This window comes from Heterodontus francisci, chromosome 20 (genome assembly GCF_036365525.1).
Source record: "Heterodontus francisci isolate sHetFra1 chromosome 20, sHetFra1.hap1, whole genome shotgun sequence".
NCBI lineage: Eukaryota > Metazoa > Chordata > Chondrichthyes > Heterodontiformes > Heterodontidae > Heterodontus > Heterodontus francisci.
Window position 1 is genome coordinate 72,304,508 of NC_090390.1, and position 19,190 is coordinate 72,323,697.

Consider the following 19,190-nt stretch of genomic DNA (forward strand, 5'->3'; position numbering starts at 1 on the left):
GGAGTGTCTGGGATTAAGAGAGACAAGAGTGGCTGGGATTGAGAGAAACTGGAATGTCGGGGATTGAGGGAGACGGGGCTGAATTTTACCAGTCCCACGACGCCATGAGTTGTGGCGGTGAGGCCTATAAAATGCTAGTGGGAGCGGCTCGCCACGATTCACAAAGCCGAGAAGGCCCCGCTAGATATTAACAATAGTGACGAGGCCTGGGTGTGGACCCCCACCCACCCCCACCACTTGGCAGCGGGGCCTTCATTAAAATATTGAAACTAACCACATTAAAATGCAAATGAACTTACCTGCCACCAGAGACCATCCCACGCCAATTTTACGGCCAACCAACTGCAACTCCATTGGAGTTCGGAGGCGAGACACTGGTGGGGAGGGGGGGAAGAATAAAATTATCAGAGCAGAGAGGGGAGAGTGGGGAAAACTACTCCTATTGGTTGTGGGGATGGTGGGAAGGGGTTGAGGGTCAAAGATACTGAAGTTCAGGGGGGAAATTTCAGAACTTCAAAAACAGTATTTTGGAGGGAATAGGTCAATTTATGTGTTTAGGACTCAGTGGGGGAATGGGATAGGGTATTCAATGTCACATTAAAAGTTTATTAATTTTTTCTAAGTTCATCGGCACCTTTAAATATTTAAATAGATCCTGAAGGGCATGAAGCCCTTTAAAAATGGCACTGCGCCTGCACGGTGGTGCCGGATACCATTGCCGGGGACGTCATCGGGGGCGGCCGCTCTGCTCCCTCCATTTAAATCAGCCCCCCCGCGTAATATTGTGGGGGCTGTACGGCAGCACTTCCATGTCGGAAGGCTTCACAGTGCGCTGCCACTGTGATAAAATTCAGCCCGGGATGTCTGGGATTGAGGGAGACCAGATTGTTGGGGACTGAGGGAGACTTGAGCGTCAGGGATTGAGGGAGACCGGAGTGACTGGGATTGAGGGAGACCAGAGTGACTGGGATTGAGGGAGACCAGAGTGACTGGGATTGAGGGAGACCGGATTGTTGGGGATTGAGGGAGACTGGAATGTCAGGGATTGAGATTGACAGGATGTCGGGGGTTGTGGGAGACTGGAGTATCGGGGATTGTGGGAGACTGGAGTGTCTGGGGTGAGGGAGACCGGAGTGACTGGAATTGAGGGAGACTGGAGAGTCTGGGATTGAAGAAGACAGGAGTGTCTGGGACTGAGGGAGACTTGAGTGTCGGGGATTGAGGGAGACCGGAGTGACTGGGATTGAGGGAGACTGGAGAGTCTGGGATTGAAGAAGACAGGAGTGTCTGGGACTGAGGGAGACTTGAATGTCGGGGATTGAGGGAGACCGGAGTGACTGGGATTGAGGGAGACCAGAGTGACTGGGATTGAGGAAGACCGGAATGTCAGGGATTGAGAGAGACAGGATGTCGGGGGTTGTGGGAGACTGGATTATCGGGGATTGTGGGAGACTGGAGTGTCTGGGGTGAGGGAGACTGGAGTGACTGGAATTGAGGGAGACTGGAGAGTCTGGGATTGAAGAAGACAGGAGTGTCTGGGACTGAGGGAGACTTGAGTGTCGGGGATTGAGGGAGACCGGAGTGACTGGGATTGAGGGAGACCAGAGTGACTGGGATTGAGGGAGACCGGATTGTTGGGGATTGAGGGAGACTGGAATGTCAGGGATTGAGAGAGACAGGATGTTGGGGGTTGTGGGTGACTGGAGTATCGGGGATTGTGGGAGACTGGAGTGTCTGGGGTGAGGGAGACTGGAGTGACTGGAATTGAGGGAGACCGGAGTGTCTGGGATTGAAGAAGACAGGAATGTCTGGGACTGAGGGAGATCGGAGTGTCGGGGATTGAGGGAGACAAGAGTGGCTAAATCCCTAATTATTTTAAAATAAAATTTAAAACAAAATTACTTTTGAACTTTTTGAAATCACTACTTTCATAAAAATATATGGTGGATTAAGAATTAAAATAATGATAAAAACTATATAGCTCATTTAAATAAATTATTTAGCTATGAATTTATCATTAAATGTTCAGAAACGGATTCGATTCAAGCAGGCTCCTTTAAGTATCTGGAAGCCATAAATTACAACTTGATATCGAAAATTGGTATTTGAACCTTGAAGAAACTATTAATGAGCATTACTGAAGCACCAAACTTAGGAAGTATTAAAATACCCACTCTGCCTGGTCAGCGTTTTCAACTATCCAGCTGTCTCAGGAAGTTTCACATAATCCCACAGAAATTCATTTCAAAAAGTACAATCTTGGTTTGTCTTTATTAATAGCAGCTGAGGTTCACAGTCATCCAAAACTGTCACTTCATCCATTCAAATTATTAACTGTCTCATTTACACAAATTTTGGAAACCAAGGAACAACAGTATTTGCTTCCAACGAACTTAAACTGAAGCCAACACAGCATTCGTAGCCATTTTAACCCATATGGTCAAGGTTGATATGTTGTTTTCAAATGTAGGCAATGATTGATCCATGAGAGAGACTTTTTCTTTGTGGAATTTAAGCTAAACCTCAAACTATTAAATTGCATTGCATGTGCACGCTGACTGGGACATTGTGACACTAGATTGATCTGATTTCTGATATGGCTAATCCTTGGTTAATATGATCTGAATAGGTCTTTCTGAAATAGTTGATCCAACGGCATCTACCTCAAAGTCATCAATCAGAAATAATTCCACAGTAATCCAGGGGCATTTCGGCAGAACCTTTCTAGTCATTCGGAAGTGAAAAATTGACAATTCCTCCATCAACCAGCAGCTCCGAAAAACTGTTTAACTGGAAATTTATCTCACTGTGGAATACTACGGTGAGCAAAATGGCTGCCATGTTTGCCTACATTGGAACATAGGAACAGGAAGAGACCATTCGGCCCCTCGAGCCTGTTCTGCCGTTCAATTAGATCATGGTTGATCTGTATCTTAACTCCATCTACCCATTTTAGTTCCATAACCCTTAATACCCTTGCCTAACAAAATCTATCAATCTCAGTTTTGAAAATTTTATTGACCCAGCCACAACAGCTTTTTGAGGGAGAAAATCCCAGATTTTCACTACACCTTGTGTGAAGAAGTGCTCCCTGGCAATACTTCTGAATGGCCTAGCCTCATGGTTCTGGAGTGCCCCCACCGGCGGAAACAGTTTCTCACAAGAATGTTGCTGCACATCAAAGTAAATCATCGTATGCAAAGAGCTTTCAACAAGGTTTTGAAAGGCAAAGAAAAACCAATTTGACCAAAAACAAAGGATGAAAACAGTGATAGTTCTCTTGTAGTGATCAGGAATATATATTTAGTAGAGTTTAAACATGGGACATGGTACCATATCTTTTGAAAAAAATCACTGCCCTGACTTTCTACTGGCAAGTGAAACTCATTTCAGCAGCCAATGGGTGGATGATTTATTTTCAGTTTTCAGTGGATAGTCAGAAGCTTTTACCCAGGGTGGAAGAGTCAGTTACTAGGGGACATAGGTTTAAGGTGAGAGGGGCAAAGTTTAGAAGGGATGTGCGAGGCAAGTTTTTTACACAGAGGATGATGAGTGCCTGGAACTTGCTGCCGGGGGAGGTGGTGGAAGCAGGTACGATAGCGACGTTTAAGAGGCATCTTGACAAATACATGAATAGGATGGGAATAGAGGGACACGGACCCCGGAAGTGCAGAAGGTTTTAGTTTAGACAGGCATCAAGATCGGTGCAGGCTTGGAGGGCCGAATGGCCTGTTCCTGTGCTGTACTGTTCTTTGTTCTTTGTTTTCAGCTGCCAGCCACTTCCATTTCCCAGCAGAAACCGGGCAGGCAGTAATTGAATATTTCCTCCAAATGACTCCCCTCTGGGGTACAATTCCACATGGGAGTTACTTTTTAGTTACTCACCTTAGACGCCATTAATCGCTAATGAAACTTGGCAGTGAGCCTTGCATGCTATTCAACCGTGATCCTGCTTCTATCTTTATCTGATTCTCTGTCCATAAACAAAGACACATACACAAACACAATCAGCAAGGGATTACAAACAAAAGCATAGGAAAATAGGAATTGCTCGACAAAGAGAGAGCAAGGTCCTCTAGTTCACCTACTATCCTGGTGGTCACTTGGAGTTTTGACTAATCGTGCAATCAATTGCCATCAGTTAGTCCACAACAAACGCTGATATGAAGTGAGAAAAACCCTCAGTGGTGGAGAGCTTTGGGAACCATAGATACAAACGGACCTGTTCTTCCCAAGTATGGTACAATTCCTGCATGTTATGTCTCGCATTACTCATATACTCTACCTCAAAATATTGTTTTCTGAATAAAATCTATCCATCTTGCATTGAATGAATCAACAGTATCCCTTGGGAGCCTATTCCATACAGCAGGAAGCTGACTGATTTTCCCTTCTCTAACCCAGGGTTGTGGCAAGCACTTGTAGGAACCCTGGTGTAAACACCTCAACCAACACAGACTAAGCAGATAAAATGGATTTCTATCTAACAACGTATTATGGTGTCAGCCATGGTTCAGTGGGCAAAACTCTCTTCTCTGAGTCAGAAGGTTGTGGGTCCAAGTCCCAGTCCCAGAAACATGAGCACAAAATCTTGGCCGACACGCCGGTGCAGTACTGAGGGAGTGCTGCACTGACAGAGGAGCTGCCTTTAGGATGGGATGTTAAACCGAGCCTGTCCTCTCAGATAGAGGTAAAAGATCCCCTGTCACTGTTTGAAGAAGAACAGGGGAGTTCTCCGAGTGTCCTCGCCAATATATATCCCCAGTCAATACCACTAAATTATCTGGCTATCACCTCATTGCTGTTTATGGGAGTTTGCTGTGTGCAAATTGCCTGTTTCAGTTCCGTACATTACAACAGTGACTACACTTCAAAAGTACTTCATTGGTTGTAAAGTGCTTTGGGACATCCTGAAGTCTTAGAAGGTGCTATATAAATGCAAGTTTTTCTTAATTTTTTAATTAAAATTGTCTAGGTTTTTACTATCATAACACCGATAATAACCCATTTACCTTATTACAGTCAGTGTCACAATTGGAAAACATGGACCATCATTTCTATAGCCTATCAGTAGTTAGAATCTCCACCCATTCATAGTCGATGGGTCCACAGTCATTTGATGATTGTGTGGTCTGTATATATCTGGCATGTCCTGGGGTACTGCTCCCTCGTCCCAGCACAAGCAAAGCACAGTGTGGCTTTCGGGCAGAGAGATCGACCGTTGACATGCTGTTCTCCCTTCATCAGATACAGGAGAAATGCCGTGAACAACAGATGCCCCTCTACGTTGCTTTCATTGATCTCACCAAAGCCTTTGACCTCATCAGCTGACGTGGTCTCTTCAGACTACTAGAAAAGATTGGATGTCCACCAAAGCTACTAAGTATCATCACCTCATTCCATGACAATATGAAAGGCACAATTCAACATGGTGGCTCCTCATCAGAGCCCTTTCCTATCCTGAGTGGCGTGAAACAGGGCTGTGTTCTCGCACCCACACTTTTTGGGATTTTCTTCTCCCTGCTGCTTTCACATGCGTTCAAGTCCTCTGAAGAAGGAATTTTCCTCCACACAAGATCAGGGGGCAGGTTGTTCAACCTTGCCCGTCTAAGAGCGAAGTCCAAAGTACGGAAAGTCCTCATCAGGGAACTCCTCTTTGCTGACGATGCTGCTTTAACATCTCACACTGAAGAGTGCCTGCAGAGTCTCATCGACAGGTTTGCGGCTGCCTGCAATGAATTTGGCCTAACCATCAGCCTCAAGAAAACGAACATCATGGGGCAGGACGTCAGAAATGCTCCATCCATCAATATTGGCGACCACGCTCTGGAAGTGGTTCAAGAGTTCACCTACCTAGGCTCAACAATCACCAGTAACCTGTCTCTAGATGCAGAAATCAACAAGCACATGGGAAAGGCTTCCACTGCTATGTCCAGACTGGCCAAGAGAGTGTGGGAAAATGGCGCACTGACACGGAACACAAAAGTCCGAGTGTATCAGGCCTGCGTCCTCAGTACCTTGCTCTATGGCAGCGAGGCCTGGACAACGTATGTCAGCCAAGAGCGACGTCTCAATTCATTCCATCTTCGCTGCCTCCGGAGAATACTTGGCATCAGGTGGCAGGACCGTATCTCCAACACAGAAGTCCTCGAGGCGGCCAACATCCCCAGCTTATACACACTACTGAGTCAGCGGCGCTTGAGATGGCTTGGCCATGTGAGCCGCATGGAAGATGGCAGGATCCCCAAAGACACATTGTACAGCGAGCTCGCCACTGGTATCAGACCCACCGGCCGTCCATGTCGCCGCTTTAAAGACGTCTGCAAACGCGACATGAAATCCTGTGACATTGATCACAAGTCGTGGGAGTCAGTTGCCAGCGTTTGCCAGAGCTGGCGGGCAGCCATAAAGACGGGGCTAAAGTGTGGCGAGTCGAAGAGACTTAGTAGTTGACAGGAAAAAAGGCAGAGGCGCAAGGGGAGAGCCAACTGTGTAACAGCCCCGACAAACAAATTTTTCTGCAGCACCTGTGGAAGAGCCTGTCACTCTAGAATTGGCCTTTATAGCCACTCCAGGCCCTGCTTCACAAACCACTGACCACCTCCAGGCGCTTATCCATTGTCTCTCGAGATAAGGAGGCCAAAGATGATATATCTGTTAAACATTCACTCAAATGTTAAATCAAAAGTATGTTATCAGTTTCAATAATCTATGAACAAAATCTGGAGACTCCATAAAGACCAATGACACAAGAAATAGAGATATACAGTAAAACTGCCCATCGACAATAAATTGGGCAAGCTGGCTTCAAGCAGAGGTTAGGCTGTTTGTCCAGCAACTGGATAGGGAGGTAGAGGAGGAAAATGGCAGCAGTGAAATCATGTTTGCTCAGTCAGTCTGACTGGCGCACCCGAAAACATGCCACGGTGTCCAGGCTAAACTTATAAAGGAAACTATTCTGTTTACTTTATAAGGAGTGCACACGGTCCTCCCATGGTGAGATCAAGGAACAACCCACCAAAAAGAAGGGGGGAGGAGGGTGAAGTGGTGGGGGAGGAATAATCCGATACCGGAGACACGCTGCACAGACCGCAGCTCAATAGTTTGCAGGCATAGCATTTCTTTCGGGATATGTGCCCTGAGCAATGCCAGACACCATCCTAAGACCCCACACAGATCCAGCAATAAATGCTTACTTCATAAAATGAACATGTGCAATTTTAAACAACATTATGAAAGTATCTGAGGGAGACGCCACCCAGCAGTCAAAAGAAATACTCTTCTCAAATCATTTTCACCTTATCCAGAAATAATTAATTTGTAAAGCAGAGAAACATATGTACATGTGGTTTATATTTGTTAGGACATTACTAGTAAAAAAGAAGCTATAAGCCCAAACTATCCAGTAAGAAGAGGAAGGATCAAGGACAACAGGGCTCCTGCAATTCGCTGGGAAAGTGGGATAGTATTTTTCACTTCAACAATTTAATGACAAGCGTATCCATTTTGTCAGGATGGTTTCAATCTTGTTCCGATCTTCAGTGCAAGGAAAGCGTGTTTCACTGCACGTAAAAAAACAAGTGCCTCCCAACACATGTGTGTGCTCACAGGTACACATGAAAGGTCACAACATGTGCTTACATGGTGCGCACGCACACAAAAAATGCACACACATTCATTCATGTGTACACATGCAACTATATGAACATGCACAGATATACAAGCATGTATACCTATGTTGCTGATAGCAGATTGAATTTGATCAGGAAACACTCAGAATTCCCAATACAAAGTTCCTATCCTCCACCATCACAGCGGAGTGCTGAGAAAATACTAGACTTGTGTCTCATTTGATTCTACAATGCTTATAAGTTCATGCAAGTCATTGTATATCACAATGAATTCATACTTTTTTTTGGCCAGCTGATTGCAGATTTTTGGTGTAAATTTGCTAAGAGAACAGACCAGCGCTATCAATAATAGGTAGTTTCTGCAGTTTACTTACTGCACACCCTCTACCCCATCTCACTGAGTGACTGGATCCCCAGCAAAAATCCATCAAAAGTTTTGAGTAAAATAGCCTTTCACTTTATTACATTTTACATTCTTAAAATGTAATTAATAATCTTGGCAAACATGAGTATACTTGAGTTGAGAATCTCTGTTCTGCTTATCACGAAATTAAAATTCCATTCTATGGTGGAAAATCTTGAAAAAATAATTTCTGAAAAAACTGGATTATGTTTCTGTTGTCTTGCAGCAAATCATTTTTTTTAAAGAACCCTTCTTTTATTCTCCGTGGAACTTACATGTCTCCTGTGAGTTTCTCCAATCAACCAGTGAGAAAGGTTGTGGTCTCATTTTAATTAAGTATAACAATCAGATCCTGCAATGAGTGTCCTCATTGTTAATTTAAAGCTGGGACTGTTTTATTTGAGATTCAGGAGATTTTCAAATAACACATGCAGTGGAAGGAATCTCATTACAATTAGCTTGATCGTTTATTGACTTGAATTTTCAGGTTTCTGTTAACCCCATACTTTCGACAGGCAAAACAGAAAGGTATTGTTTGACAAGCAGAATAATGGACACTTCTACACTGGCGTGATTTTGAATATTCCCAGTGAATTAGTTTCAGGTGCCACTGCATCCTCTAATAACATATCCTCTAATGCCAGAAAATTTTAGAAATGGTTTATTTCGAAAGTGAATATGGAGCACCAGGGTACGTTACACAGGATCTTTGATAATAAATTGGCATGAAGAGCATAGAATGGGGAAGTTTTCTATTTTTGAAACTTTTGCGGCAGAGCGGACGGGAAGGGTGTAGAGAGAAAAAATGTTGCTGACTGACAACCTTTTGGACAGCAATAAATCTGGCACCAAGGACGCACGACATATTGAGTGTGAAACCTCAGGTCAACAGTGATTTGATCTGCAAACTCTGCAGTTATTTCAACAAATTACAAAAACAAACTACACATCACCAGAAATGCACATTTCATAAGCTTGTATAAAGTCATTACTAAAGCACCTATGTGCCTTCTGAATAACTCACTGACAAATGTCCTGTGCAAACTTCAGTTTGTCAGTGGGTATGGCACTCACAGAGTTAAAAGCCCAAATGATTAAGGGCACATTCTACCATGCTCAAAGTTCACGTCGAGAGTTACTTATTTCCAATAAGAAATTTGGTCGGGTTTTAGATTTTGTTTCCTCAGCAACTTGCTTATGGCAAGTATTTGGTTATTTATAGATTTCTAGCTTTTTCAGTGCAGTGAGAACTTAATTTATTGTGGTCCTCAATATATAAAGAGTTGTGCCTGAACACTGACAATCACATTTACACATCCAGGCACATAAAAATACCTACACCCGCACAAACGCCTACACAGCTGCACATAATCACCCACACAACCATCTACACACCCACACAAAAACCTACACAAACACCTACACAAGCACACATAATCACCCACACAACCATCTACACACCCACACAAAAACCTACACAAACTCCTACACAGCTGCACATAATCACCCACACAACCATCTACACAACCATTTACACACCCACACAAAAACCTACACAAATACCTACACAGCCAACATAATCACCCACACAATCACCCACACAAAAATTTACACACCCACATAAAAACCTACACAAATACCTACACAGCCAACATAATCACCCACATAATCACGCACACAACCATCTACACACCCACACAAAAACCTACACAGCTGCTCATAATCACCCACACAACCATTTACACACCCGCACAAAAACCTACACAAACACCTACACAAGCACACATAATCACCCACACAACCATCTACACACCCACATAAAAACCTACACAAATACCTACACAGCCAACATAATCACCCACACAATCACGCACACAACCATTTACACACCCACACAAAAACCTACACAAACACCTACACAAGCACACATAATCACCCACACAATCACCCACACAACCATTTACACACCCACACAAAAACCTACACAAATATCTACACAGCCACACATAATCACCCACACAATCACCCACACAACCATTTACACACCCACACAAAAACCTACACAAGCACACGTAATCACCCACACAACCATTTACACACCCACACAAAAACCTACACAAACACCTACACAAGCACACATAATCACCCACACAACCATCTACACACCCACACAAAAACCTACACAAATACCTACACAGCCACACATAATCACCCACACAATCACCCACACAACCATTTACACACCCACACAAAAACCTACACAAGCACACATAATCACCCACACAACCATCTACACACCCACACAAAAACCTACACAAACATCTACACGATCACACACAAACACACAGTCACAAACAATCTCTCACACACACACAATCACAAATAATCACATACAGTTGCAAACACCACTCAATCACACAAACACACACACAGGTTGACGTTCTGCTCACTTTTTTCTCAATGTTTCCTTTGTGAAAAAGACACAGAAAGAGAATTAATATTAAATTTAACATGCAGCAATGTAAATGTGTTGCTTATTCAAACATGCAAACATGGAGGTATACACACATAAATATACATAGGCATGCATGTATACTCATATATATAATACACACACTAGTTTGTGCACATTTATAAACACACTTTATATATACTGCCTGCACACTTGTATGTAGAGGCACATTTCAACTATATTAAATAAACCAGAAGATTTACAAGAGTCTGTTTCTCATGGAGTGTGCTATAAATAAAGTGCTAGAATCGACACTCACTGAATTTTGTTATAGTCAGCATTATTCTTACTCATTTATTTCTTGGAACAAATTTCAAACATTTAACACTTCTTTTAGCAGAGACTAACAGACGATTTCTGATTTTATAATCTTTTCTCACTTCATTTTCAAAAGCACATTATAAATGGTTCCAAATTTATTCAGCATTTCTAGCACAAAACCTGCTGAAGTTCTCATTTTAAGCAATCCCCTTTTTTTCAGATGTGGAGTGCAATATCAGCCTTGCTAAGAAAGAATATATCTTACATCATAATTTACTGTGCAGTTCCCATGTCTGAGATAGAAAATAAATATCCATTACGCATTTATCAAAAGTTGTAACAACATTTCAAGATAGATCATAGCACTCCGAACACAGTATAGACTGCCTGGAATAATGTTCAGAATAAATTCCCTTTCTAAAGAGCTCATAACCTTGCAATATAGGAAATGTTTTGCTAAGTAAATGAAACCTTGCAGAAGTACCAAATTAAAATTTCGAAGGAAAAAGTAATCCTTGTTTTTTCTCTCATTTTCTCTTACTCTCTCTGATAGATTGAATAAAGTGAACATAATGATAAATAATATGAACTAAGTTGGTGATACATATTATAATCGTTCCTCTTTCAGTCAAAACCAAAATCGACATATATAAACTGTTAAAGCAGTCACTGGACATAAAATTTGTCGATAGTTAACTGCACAAGTTTCTTGATAAGCCTGCAGTTTTGATACCCTGACTTTGATAAATAATTCAACAAGTATTAGTGAATAGTACTAGTGTTAGTAATTATACAACAACTATTATTGATAAATAAGTAATAGTACAAGTATCAGTCACAGTATGAGTAGTATTATTGATAAACCTGTAGTTTTGATGTACTGACTTTAAAACCTACCGGAAAGTGGGAAGAAGTCAGCCCTAATCTAGATTTGTTGTGTAATGTTAAGAAAAGATTTCTGTAATTTTGGTGTGGGAAAGGAGGCATAAAGATGATTTCTTTCTGTCTGTTGGTTGGTAATTACTAACAGAGCAAAATGTAACAGTCCAGATGGACAGTATATTGTTGACCAGCTTGATAGGAAGGCCCTCATTACCTGCAGCTCCATCAGTTAACAACTTGGCAGCTGCAGTCATTAATAATTAACATTTTCTTTCAAAACTTTCCATCCACTCCAAATGCTTCACACACAGCAATTATCTGCGTTGGCTGTTGCATTAAACAGCAGGACATTCCAAACTATATGAACAAAAATTCTTATAGCTATCATTCTGAGAGAGATACGGGAATATATAACAACACAGAGCCTGGCACTTTATAGAATTTTTATACCATTTTATAATTCTTGGTTCCTTGAATGATATATTGTCATAAAAAACATTATTTGAAGTGTGTGGACTAAAGAATGAGGAAAAACGGTCAGAAATAAATACCACGATGTGATAGAAGCTGGAATTCCTGGCAGAGAATTAACTGAGGCTCAAAGGAAAGTGGTGCGAGCTTCCTCACTCTCTGTTTCGCTCTGTCCATAAATATAAAAACACAACCACTTGAAATAGAAACAAATCCAAATACCGGCTCCTTCAACTTTAAAAAAGACCCACGGAAAATTTTGGCGGATGAAAGGGGAATTATCTTTGGGCTTGTGAGTTTTCAGGGTGCATCAAGAATATTAACAGACAAAATGAACTACCTAGCGGGTGTTATTGATTACACTGGAGGATCTTCCATCCAGGCTAAATGAGCAGATCTACTGACGGTCTTTCATGTTGTTTGCTGGAGTAATTGTGCTCTAGAGCGGGTACTATATTCAACTGCACCCAGTACATTTTTCAATGTTTTTTTTTCAATTAACTATGTTAAAGATTTCAGACGAGGCCAGTTATTTCCTCAGGTGATTCTGCACCTTTAAAGACTACACCAGGGGACCGTTATTTTGCACCGTACACTAACGGCAGAAGATTGTGGAATGGTATCAGTGTTTGGGCTTGTCATAGGATGAGTGGCATATAGCAATTCGACAGCTGAAAGGAAAGAGACAGAATTTACCAACAAAACAAACATTTCTTTAAAGAAATAATTGCATTTATATAGGACCGTTACCATGATTCTTGGAAACATCTCAAAATGACAAATTACTCTGAAATTTCCAAATATATAGCTTTTCATACTCAGATTAATAATAGATACATTTCAGCCTGGTACAGATTTTGCAAATGTAACAAGACCGATTGAAATTAAGTTTGTTTCGTTTAAGAAGGTAATGCAATTACAGTGGATAAGTTGCAACCTTGACCAAAGTTTGATTGTCTTTCTTCTTTAGAATGATTTTCCCAGTTAAGCTAAATAAATGTGTCTCCTGTAAGTTACCTGTTTTTAAACTCATAGTGTTTGTAACACATTGAAGTGGAATGGTGCCTCACGTTCTCACAGTAATTCATTCCAATGATTCTTTATTTACATTATATGTTATCAGGATTTCAATCTAAAGTGAGATTATTTACCTTGTGTTCCAATGACACGTCCACTTCCTGAATCAGTTTATTCAGCAAGCACAGACAAAACAGCAAGTATTGTTATTTCATTGTGACACAGGGCCGTTGTAGTTGCAATGGAACTCTCAAATAGAGTCATAATATAATGACAGACACATGCCAGAGCTGATTTCTATCAACTGGAAAATACTTGTGTTAAGTCCGCCTAGTTTGTAAATGCTTTGGCCATTCTTTCCATGGCCATTCGCATGTCTGTGTTAGAGACTTTAATGTACAGGAGTGTAAGCACACGCAGAGGGGGAATCTCTGGATTTGACTTGCATGATTTGTTTTTTTTTTACTAATGGAAGTCGGAACTTTTTCCTCGCGTTGTTCCACTTTTCTGTACGTTTCATGTCAACAGGGCCGCAAATTCTATTACCAGCTACTACCAATAGCAAAGAAGTTGGCAAATCTTGCCCTTTCAGGGAACTAAAATGTGAAATGAGCTGCCTGCAGGTTGAAGATGTGTTTCGGGGCTAAATATGGGCACATCAGATAGAGACCTATATCAGTCTCTGTCTCATTTCCACATGAGTTTTAAGTTTACAATAACAACTTGTATTTGTACACAACCTCCCACGGACAGCAATATCTAACAGTACTGAATGAGACGACAAGTGATGAGAAAAGGCATAAATGACGAATTAGGCTTTGACGAGAATTTTGAAGGACTCTGTTAATGTTTTGAAAGAATTCGAAAAGTATGCAATTTATGATACTACCATCACAACCCAGCTTCCAAACTTGTTGCAACTAAGCTTTGAAATCAACTAAAACTCCCAGCGCTAATTACACAATATATAATTACAAGTCTTTCCTTCTTTTGTAAATCAGCTTCCAATCTAGCAACAATAACTGTCAAGATTATGTAGTGCTGGGTGATCATTAGCGACATGAATAAATTGTACCTTTTATAAATATATTGAAATGTACTTTAATGCACAACAACCATAAACACATCAAGAACTGAAACAAATATCTGCACAACATGTGAAATAAGCCTTTGCATTCGGAAGACTAAACTTTGATTTTTGATCACTAAACTGCTCACAGTTCAAACTCAGAAAATCAAAATTCAAAAGACTTGCTTCAAATGCAATCTTCAACTCAAAATGTTTATGTTTTTTCCCATCTATATTAGTTTGATTTGAATTATTAAAATTATTTTCAAAATACATTAAAACTATTGATATTCCTTCTTAATCATTGTTTACACTTAAATCAAAGTTATCAATTTAACGGTGATATTTAGTAAGGCAAATTACATAGAATTGTCTTTAGAACATTGGTGATATTTTTCACATTTTTATATAGCTCTGACCTATACCTAGAATATTTTACATTAAACCTTGTTGCAACTCATGGGCAAAGTTACAGGTTTAAGATGACTGAATAAATCAAGTGCCATTCTCCAGATATTTGTGCTGGTGATTTGAGTATCACATTCTACAATTCCCATCCATTTTTCTATTTTAAAAAAACCTCAAATCAAGAACCTTGACAATGGGGCATGTTTTAATGTTTAAAGAGCAAGGAGACTTCAGCCATCAGTAGGAGTTTAAATAAAGCTTTTGCACTGATCATCAAGTACCTTGCTTTTTCCCTCAGTTTATCAGATCATGTGCCTTTCCTTTCTTCAGGGGATTTGTTTGGAGCCTATTCACAAGCCTCAGTCAATATGTCCGTGTAGCTGACTACAAGGAAGTGACTGTCTAGGTAACTGGTTCTGTAATTTTCCTCTCCTCACTGTGTGGGAATGCCTGGGCTGTACTCTGTGCCTGTTAGAGGTCAGGAACTAAATGTCCAGGTAACGACAGGAACAACCCTTCATCCTACTGTCCATGGTTCAAGTGCATTAGAGCTCCAACATGTTGCTTTCTCATGCTACCCAGAGGATCTTATAATCTACGCCTCATTTCCTGGATCCACTTATTCAAAGCCTACCAGTAAATATGCTGTGTTGACCTTTACCCTTTGAGCCAGCAGCAGCAGCACATGGATACCAAAAATGAGCAATTCATAAGATTATTGTTTCACTTTTCAGGAGCTCATTAGTTCTATGCCAAGAACTGAGTGATGACAGAACTTGCATTTATGTAGTGCCTTTCATGCAATATCCCACAATGCCAGACAGCCAAAAAAATCACTTTTAACATGCAATCGCTGTTGTAATGTAGGCAGGTGTCGTTCGTTCTGTTCATTGCTGTTATTCTCAATTTTAAAAAATGTCCCTTTTGTGCTTTTATTTACGGAGTCCTCTTTGTCAATAGCAATACGTGGGTTGCATGTGTCTGTGTTTGTGTTTGTGTGAGTATGTGTGGGTATGTTTGTGTTTGCCAATGTGTGTGGAGGTGTGGTGTGGGTATGTGTTTGTGTGAGTATGTGTGTGTGTTCGTGTGAGTATGTGTATATGTGTGGGTGTGCATATGTGTGTGGGTGTGAGTGTGTGGGTGTGAGTGTGTGTGTGGGTGTGTGTACATGGGAAGCTGAGAAAGATTTTCATCATTCAAAGAGGTTGAGTGATATTGTGCATTATTGCTGAATGACCATTTCGCGCAGTTCCCAGCAACATATAAATATCTCACAATATGACTATGCAACCTATCCAGTTTAACTGTTCAGAATTATCTCTTGCTTTTTCCCAAAAATATGAGTGAATTTTGAGAAACCTTCTGTCTTATAAATCTTATCATAGTCACCTAAACAAGAATACACAAAAAATGTATATAGTAATGGAATCTAACTATGTGCAACAGGACAGACAGTACATTTTTTAAGCATTGCAATTATAATTGAACTAATACAAGTAATTACAACAACTGAAGAAAGGCAAGAAAGATTATTTATATTTTAAGGATTTGCTTTTTACTTGTATATCTGCATGTAGGTGAGCTTTGTTTAATAAGAATTCTTAATAAATGATCAGTTTCTTCATTGGAAAGATCCATTGCAAAGAAGTTAGAGCATTATAATCTCAGTGTTAATGAGTTGCAGTGTTTTGATGTGCACTCCATCTCTATTCTTAATGAAAAAAAGAATGACTTAGGACAACTATGCGAAAATGAACTGGTGAAATACTCTGTCTCTTGCCCGTTCTTGCTGTTCTGTGCAGAACATCATAAAAATGCCTCTGACAGAAGATTTCATTGGGCTCACATATAAATATATATCACTTAAAATCGCAGCTGCACAAATTGGCACAACTTGTAAAAATTGAAAGCCGTTTCTTTAATATCAGCAGGGCCTCCAGTGTGACACTGACCTCACCTCACTGTGTTTTCTAGCCTTGCTGACAGAAGCGTTTAGAGATGATTTCTATTCTGTTTGTGGGGGAACCGCAGCACCCTCCCCCCATGCCCGCCGTACATTTTTTGTGGCACCGGATGCCATCAAACAGACATAGTTTGACAGGCATATTTGCACACCCCTTTTATTCTCAGCTTTTACCAAATACAGCTATGGATTTTTGTACTTTTCTGCATTGTAAAAAGACGTTGCTGTTAATGGTTTTGTTCTGATTACCTTGATTCACTCTGTGGAGTTGGTGGCTCTCCTCCTGATCCCGTTGGGCCAGGGACTGATGTTTGTGTAGCCATGTCACCAGCTTTTTTATCGGCTGGTTTATCAATGCCACAGTCACTGGTCTGCTTCTTCATGCCAGCGACAGCCGCTCTTTATCCCCCTCTTCTTGAAGTGACAAGAGTCCAGTCCCACCAACTGCACCGACCAGTCGAAACCCCTGTGCCTGTCGCTTTAAAGAATGCACTGTACGCTATCGACGTGCTCAAAGGCGATGTAACCAAGTCCAGCTCCCAAATCCTCTGAGTCTCCAACTTCCCTACCAGGCTGTCCTTCAACTTTATTCACTCATTAGACGAGTATTTTTAAAGAAAAAGGTGGGGAACTGGTGTATTTACAGGAGACATGCAGGAAACCATTTGAAAGTGTTTGAATCCAATGGGTCACTTAGATCCTGCAGATAGGCCAAGCTGTCTCTCTGTAAGTGCAATTGACAGAGACCAGACCGAGGACATATACATACAGACTACAGTTGATGCGTCTGGAATGCTATTAGTCACCCAGTAGGTGCAGGATCAGCCTGCGAGCAGCTGCTATTCTGATACCTCACGCAGCAGCTGGATCAGATTCCAGTTTTGCCAGTGTTGAGCTCTCCTGACCATTACAGACGCAGCGTCTCATAAATTCTCCGCACAGTTTATGGCACCAGAATTCGGTGTCATAAATCATATAATAAAATAGGAGGAAAATCGTTGATTAAAAATAAGCCAGCCTTTAGTATACTTCACTTCAAAGTCACACATTTGCAACTAAATAAGGGAGACCAGTTAATAATGTGGCAGCAAACACGTGAATAGCAGATAACGTTTACCGGGTATTAATGCCATGTATTGATCATTTGCTTTCTATTTACGTAGCGTAATCTCACATTCATCATTAAGTCCAATGATAAAGTAGTTAAACTCTCAACCCCTCTATATATGAATAGGTGCGATTATGCTGCAGGTACTGGTTCATAGCCAGTTTCTGCTTTGAGTATTCTAAGTTATACTGCCAACTCCGTGTTGCTATTTAGTCAAACGTATAGAGTTTTTCACCTGCATTCTCATATACAAAAGCAGAGCTTCATTCATGAGAGTCTAAAAACCAGTATAATTTTTAATTTTAGCCCAGGACTGACAGGACAGTAAACTGGGCTTCACACTGGCAGTATTTATACTAAATCCAGGGAAATGCTGATGGGGTGCAAGATTTACCTCCTCAAGGTTCCTCCTATCAAGGTACGATACACCACCAATTCAGTGCCATGCAAAAACAGAAAAAAACAACATATTACTGGACCATAAAATGAATGGCATCCACTTCCATGATGAGTGCAAAATTCACAGGAAAATCAATGAGAAATACCCTGTGCGACTGATTAGTCCCTATTTCTTATGTTCGTATGTTCTTAAAAGGAAAATACCCTGTGGGACATTTTCCTTTTAAGAACATAAGAACATAAGAAATAGGATTTTCTTTTTCTTTGCCCTTGTTCTTCTGTATGTATCTTGACACAGCCCTGGGAGCATGACTGTAATGGAGGCATCGTTTTCAACAGCTGCCCATTTCTCTTTTGAGAAAGGGGGCAGCCAACAGGGAGAAAACTGGGGAGGGTGTCTGAGGCAATTTCCAGGTAGGCCTGTAAATAAACAAACAGCAGCCCACCTGTTCAGGCAAGAAGCTGTATAAATATGCAAATTGTAATCCTACGCCATTGTAGGACCCCAATGAAATTTTGGCGTGCAAATGGGCGGAGTTTGCACTGTGCAGGCTCCACCCTTTTTTTAACCGGGCAGTGCTCAGCCTCAGCCAGTGGGCCTTTAAAGGGACTGCTGTAGGCCACACCACAAAATGGGCACCAAACCTTTTTTTTGGAGTTGCAGGAGTGCTCCCCTGGGCTCCGCGAAAATATCATGACCCACTGCTGGGCCGTGCATGTTCCCCTTCAGGATTGGCTCCACCCACCCCTGCAACCCCTCCCATGTCTGACCTGTCAGCCAACTCAGCATAGGGACAGGACATCCCAGCCACTCACCTATCTGCACCCTTCCACCAACCCTGACACCAACTTTGGGTGGGCGAAACTGCCATCTTTACAATTGAGCAGAGGTTGTGAATCCCTGTCATCTCCAGGAGTGTGGACTTTCCAATACTTGCTCAGATCTGCCCATAGATAAAGGGCAGTGCCACTGTGTACCCCATAAATCTTTACCACTGACACTTCCATGAAAAGCTGAAGATAATTCAACGCTTATGTATTATCTTGTTTTATCAGTTTTTAAGAA

The 19,190-nt window shown here is 41.3% G+C and overlaps 1 protein-coding gene across 1 annotated transcript in view; it reads right to left on the minus strand.

Annotated features, from left to right (window-relative positions):
- The window catches only part of rbm20 (RNA binding motif protein 20), a 231,325-nt gene extending 214,325 nt beyond the window's left edge, over positions 1–17,000 (minus strand). The window contains exon 1 of the mRNA XM_068053005.1: positions 16,867–17,000. Coding sequence (XP_067909106.1) covers positions 16,867–17,000 — 134 coding nt within the window. The remainder of the gene's footprint in view (positions 1–16,866) is intronic.
- Positions 17,001–19,190: the final 2,190 nt, after the last annotated feature.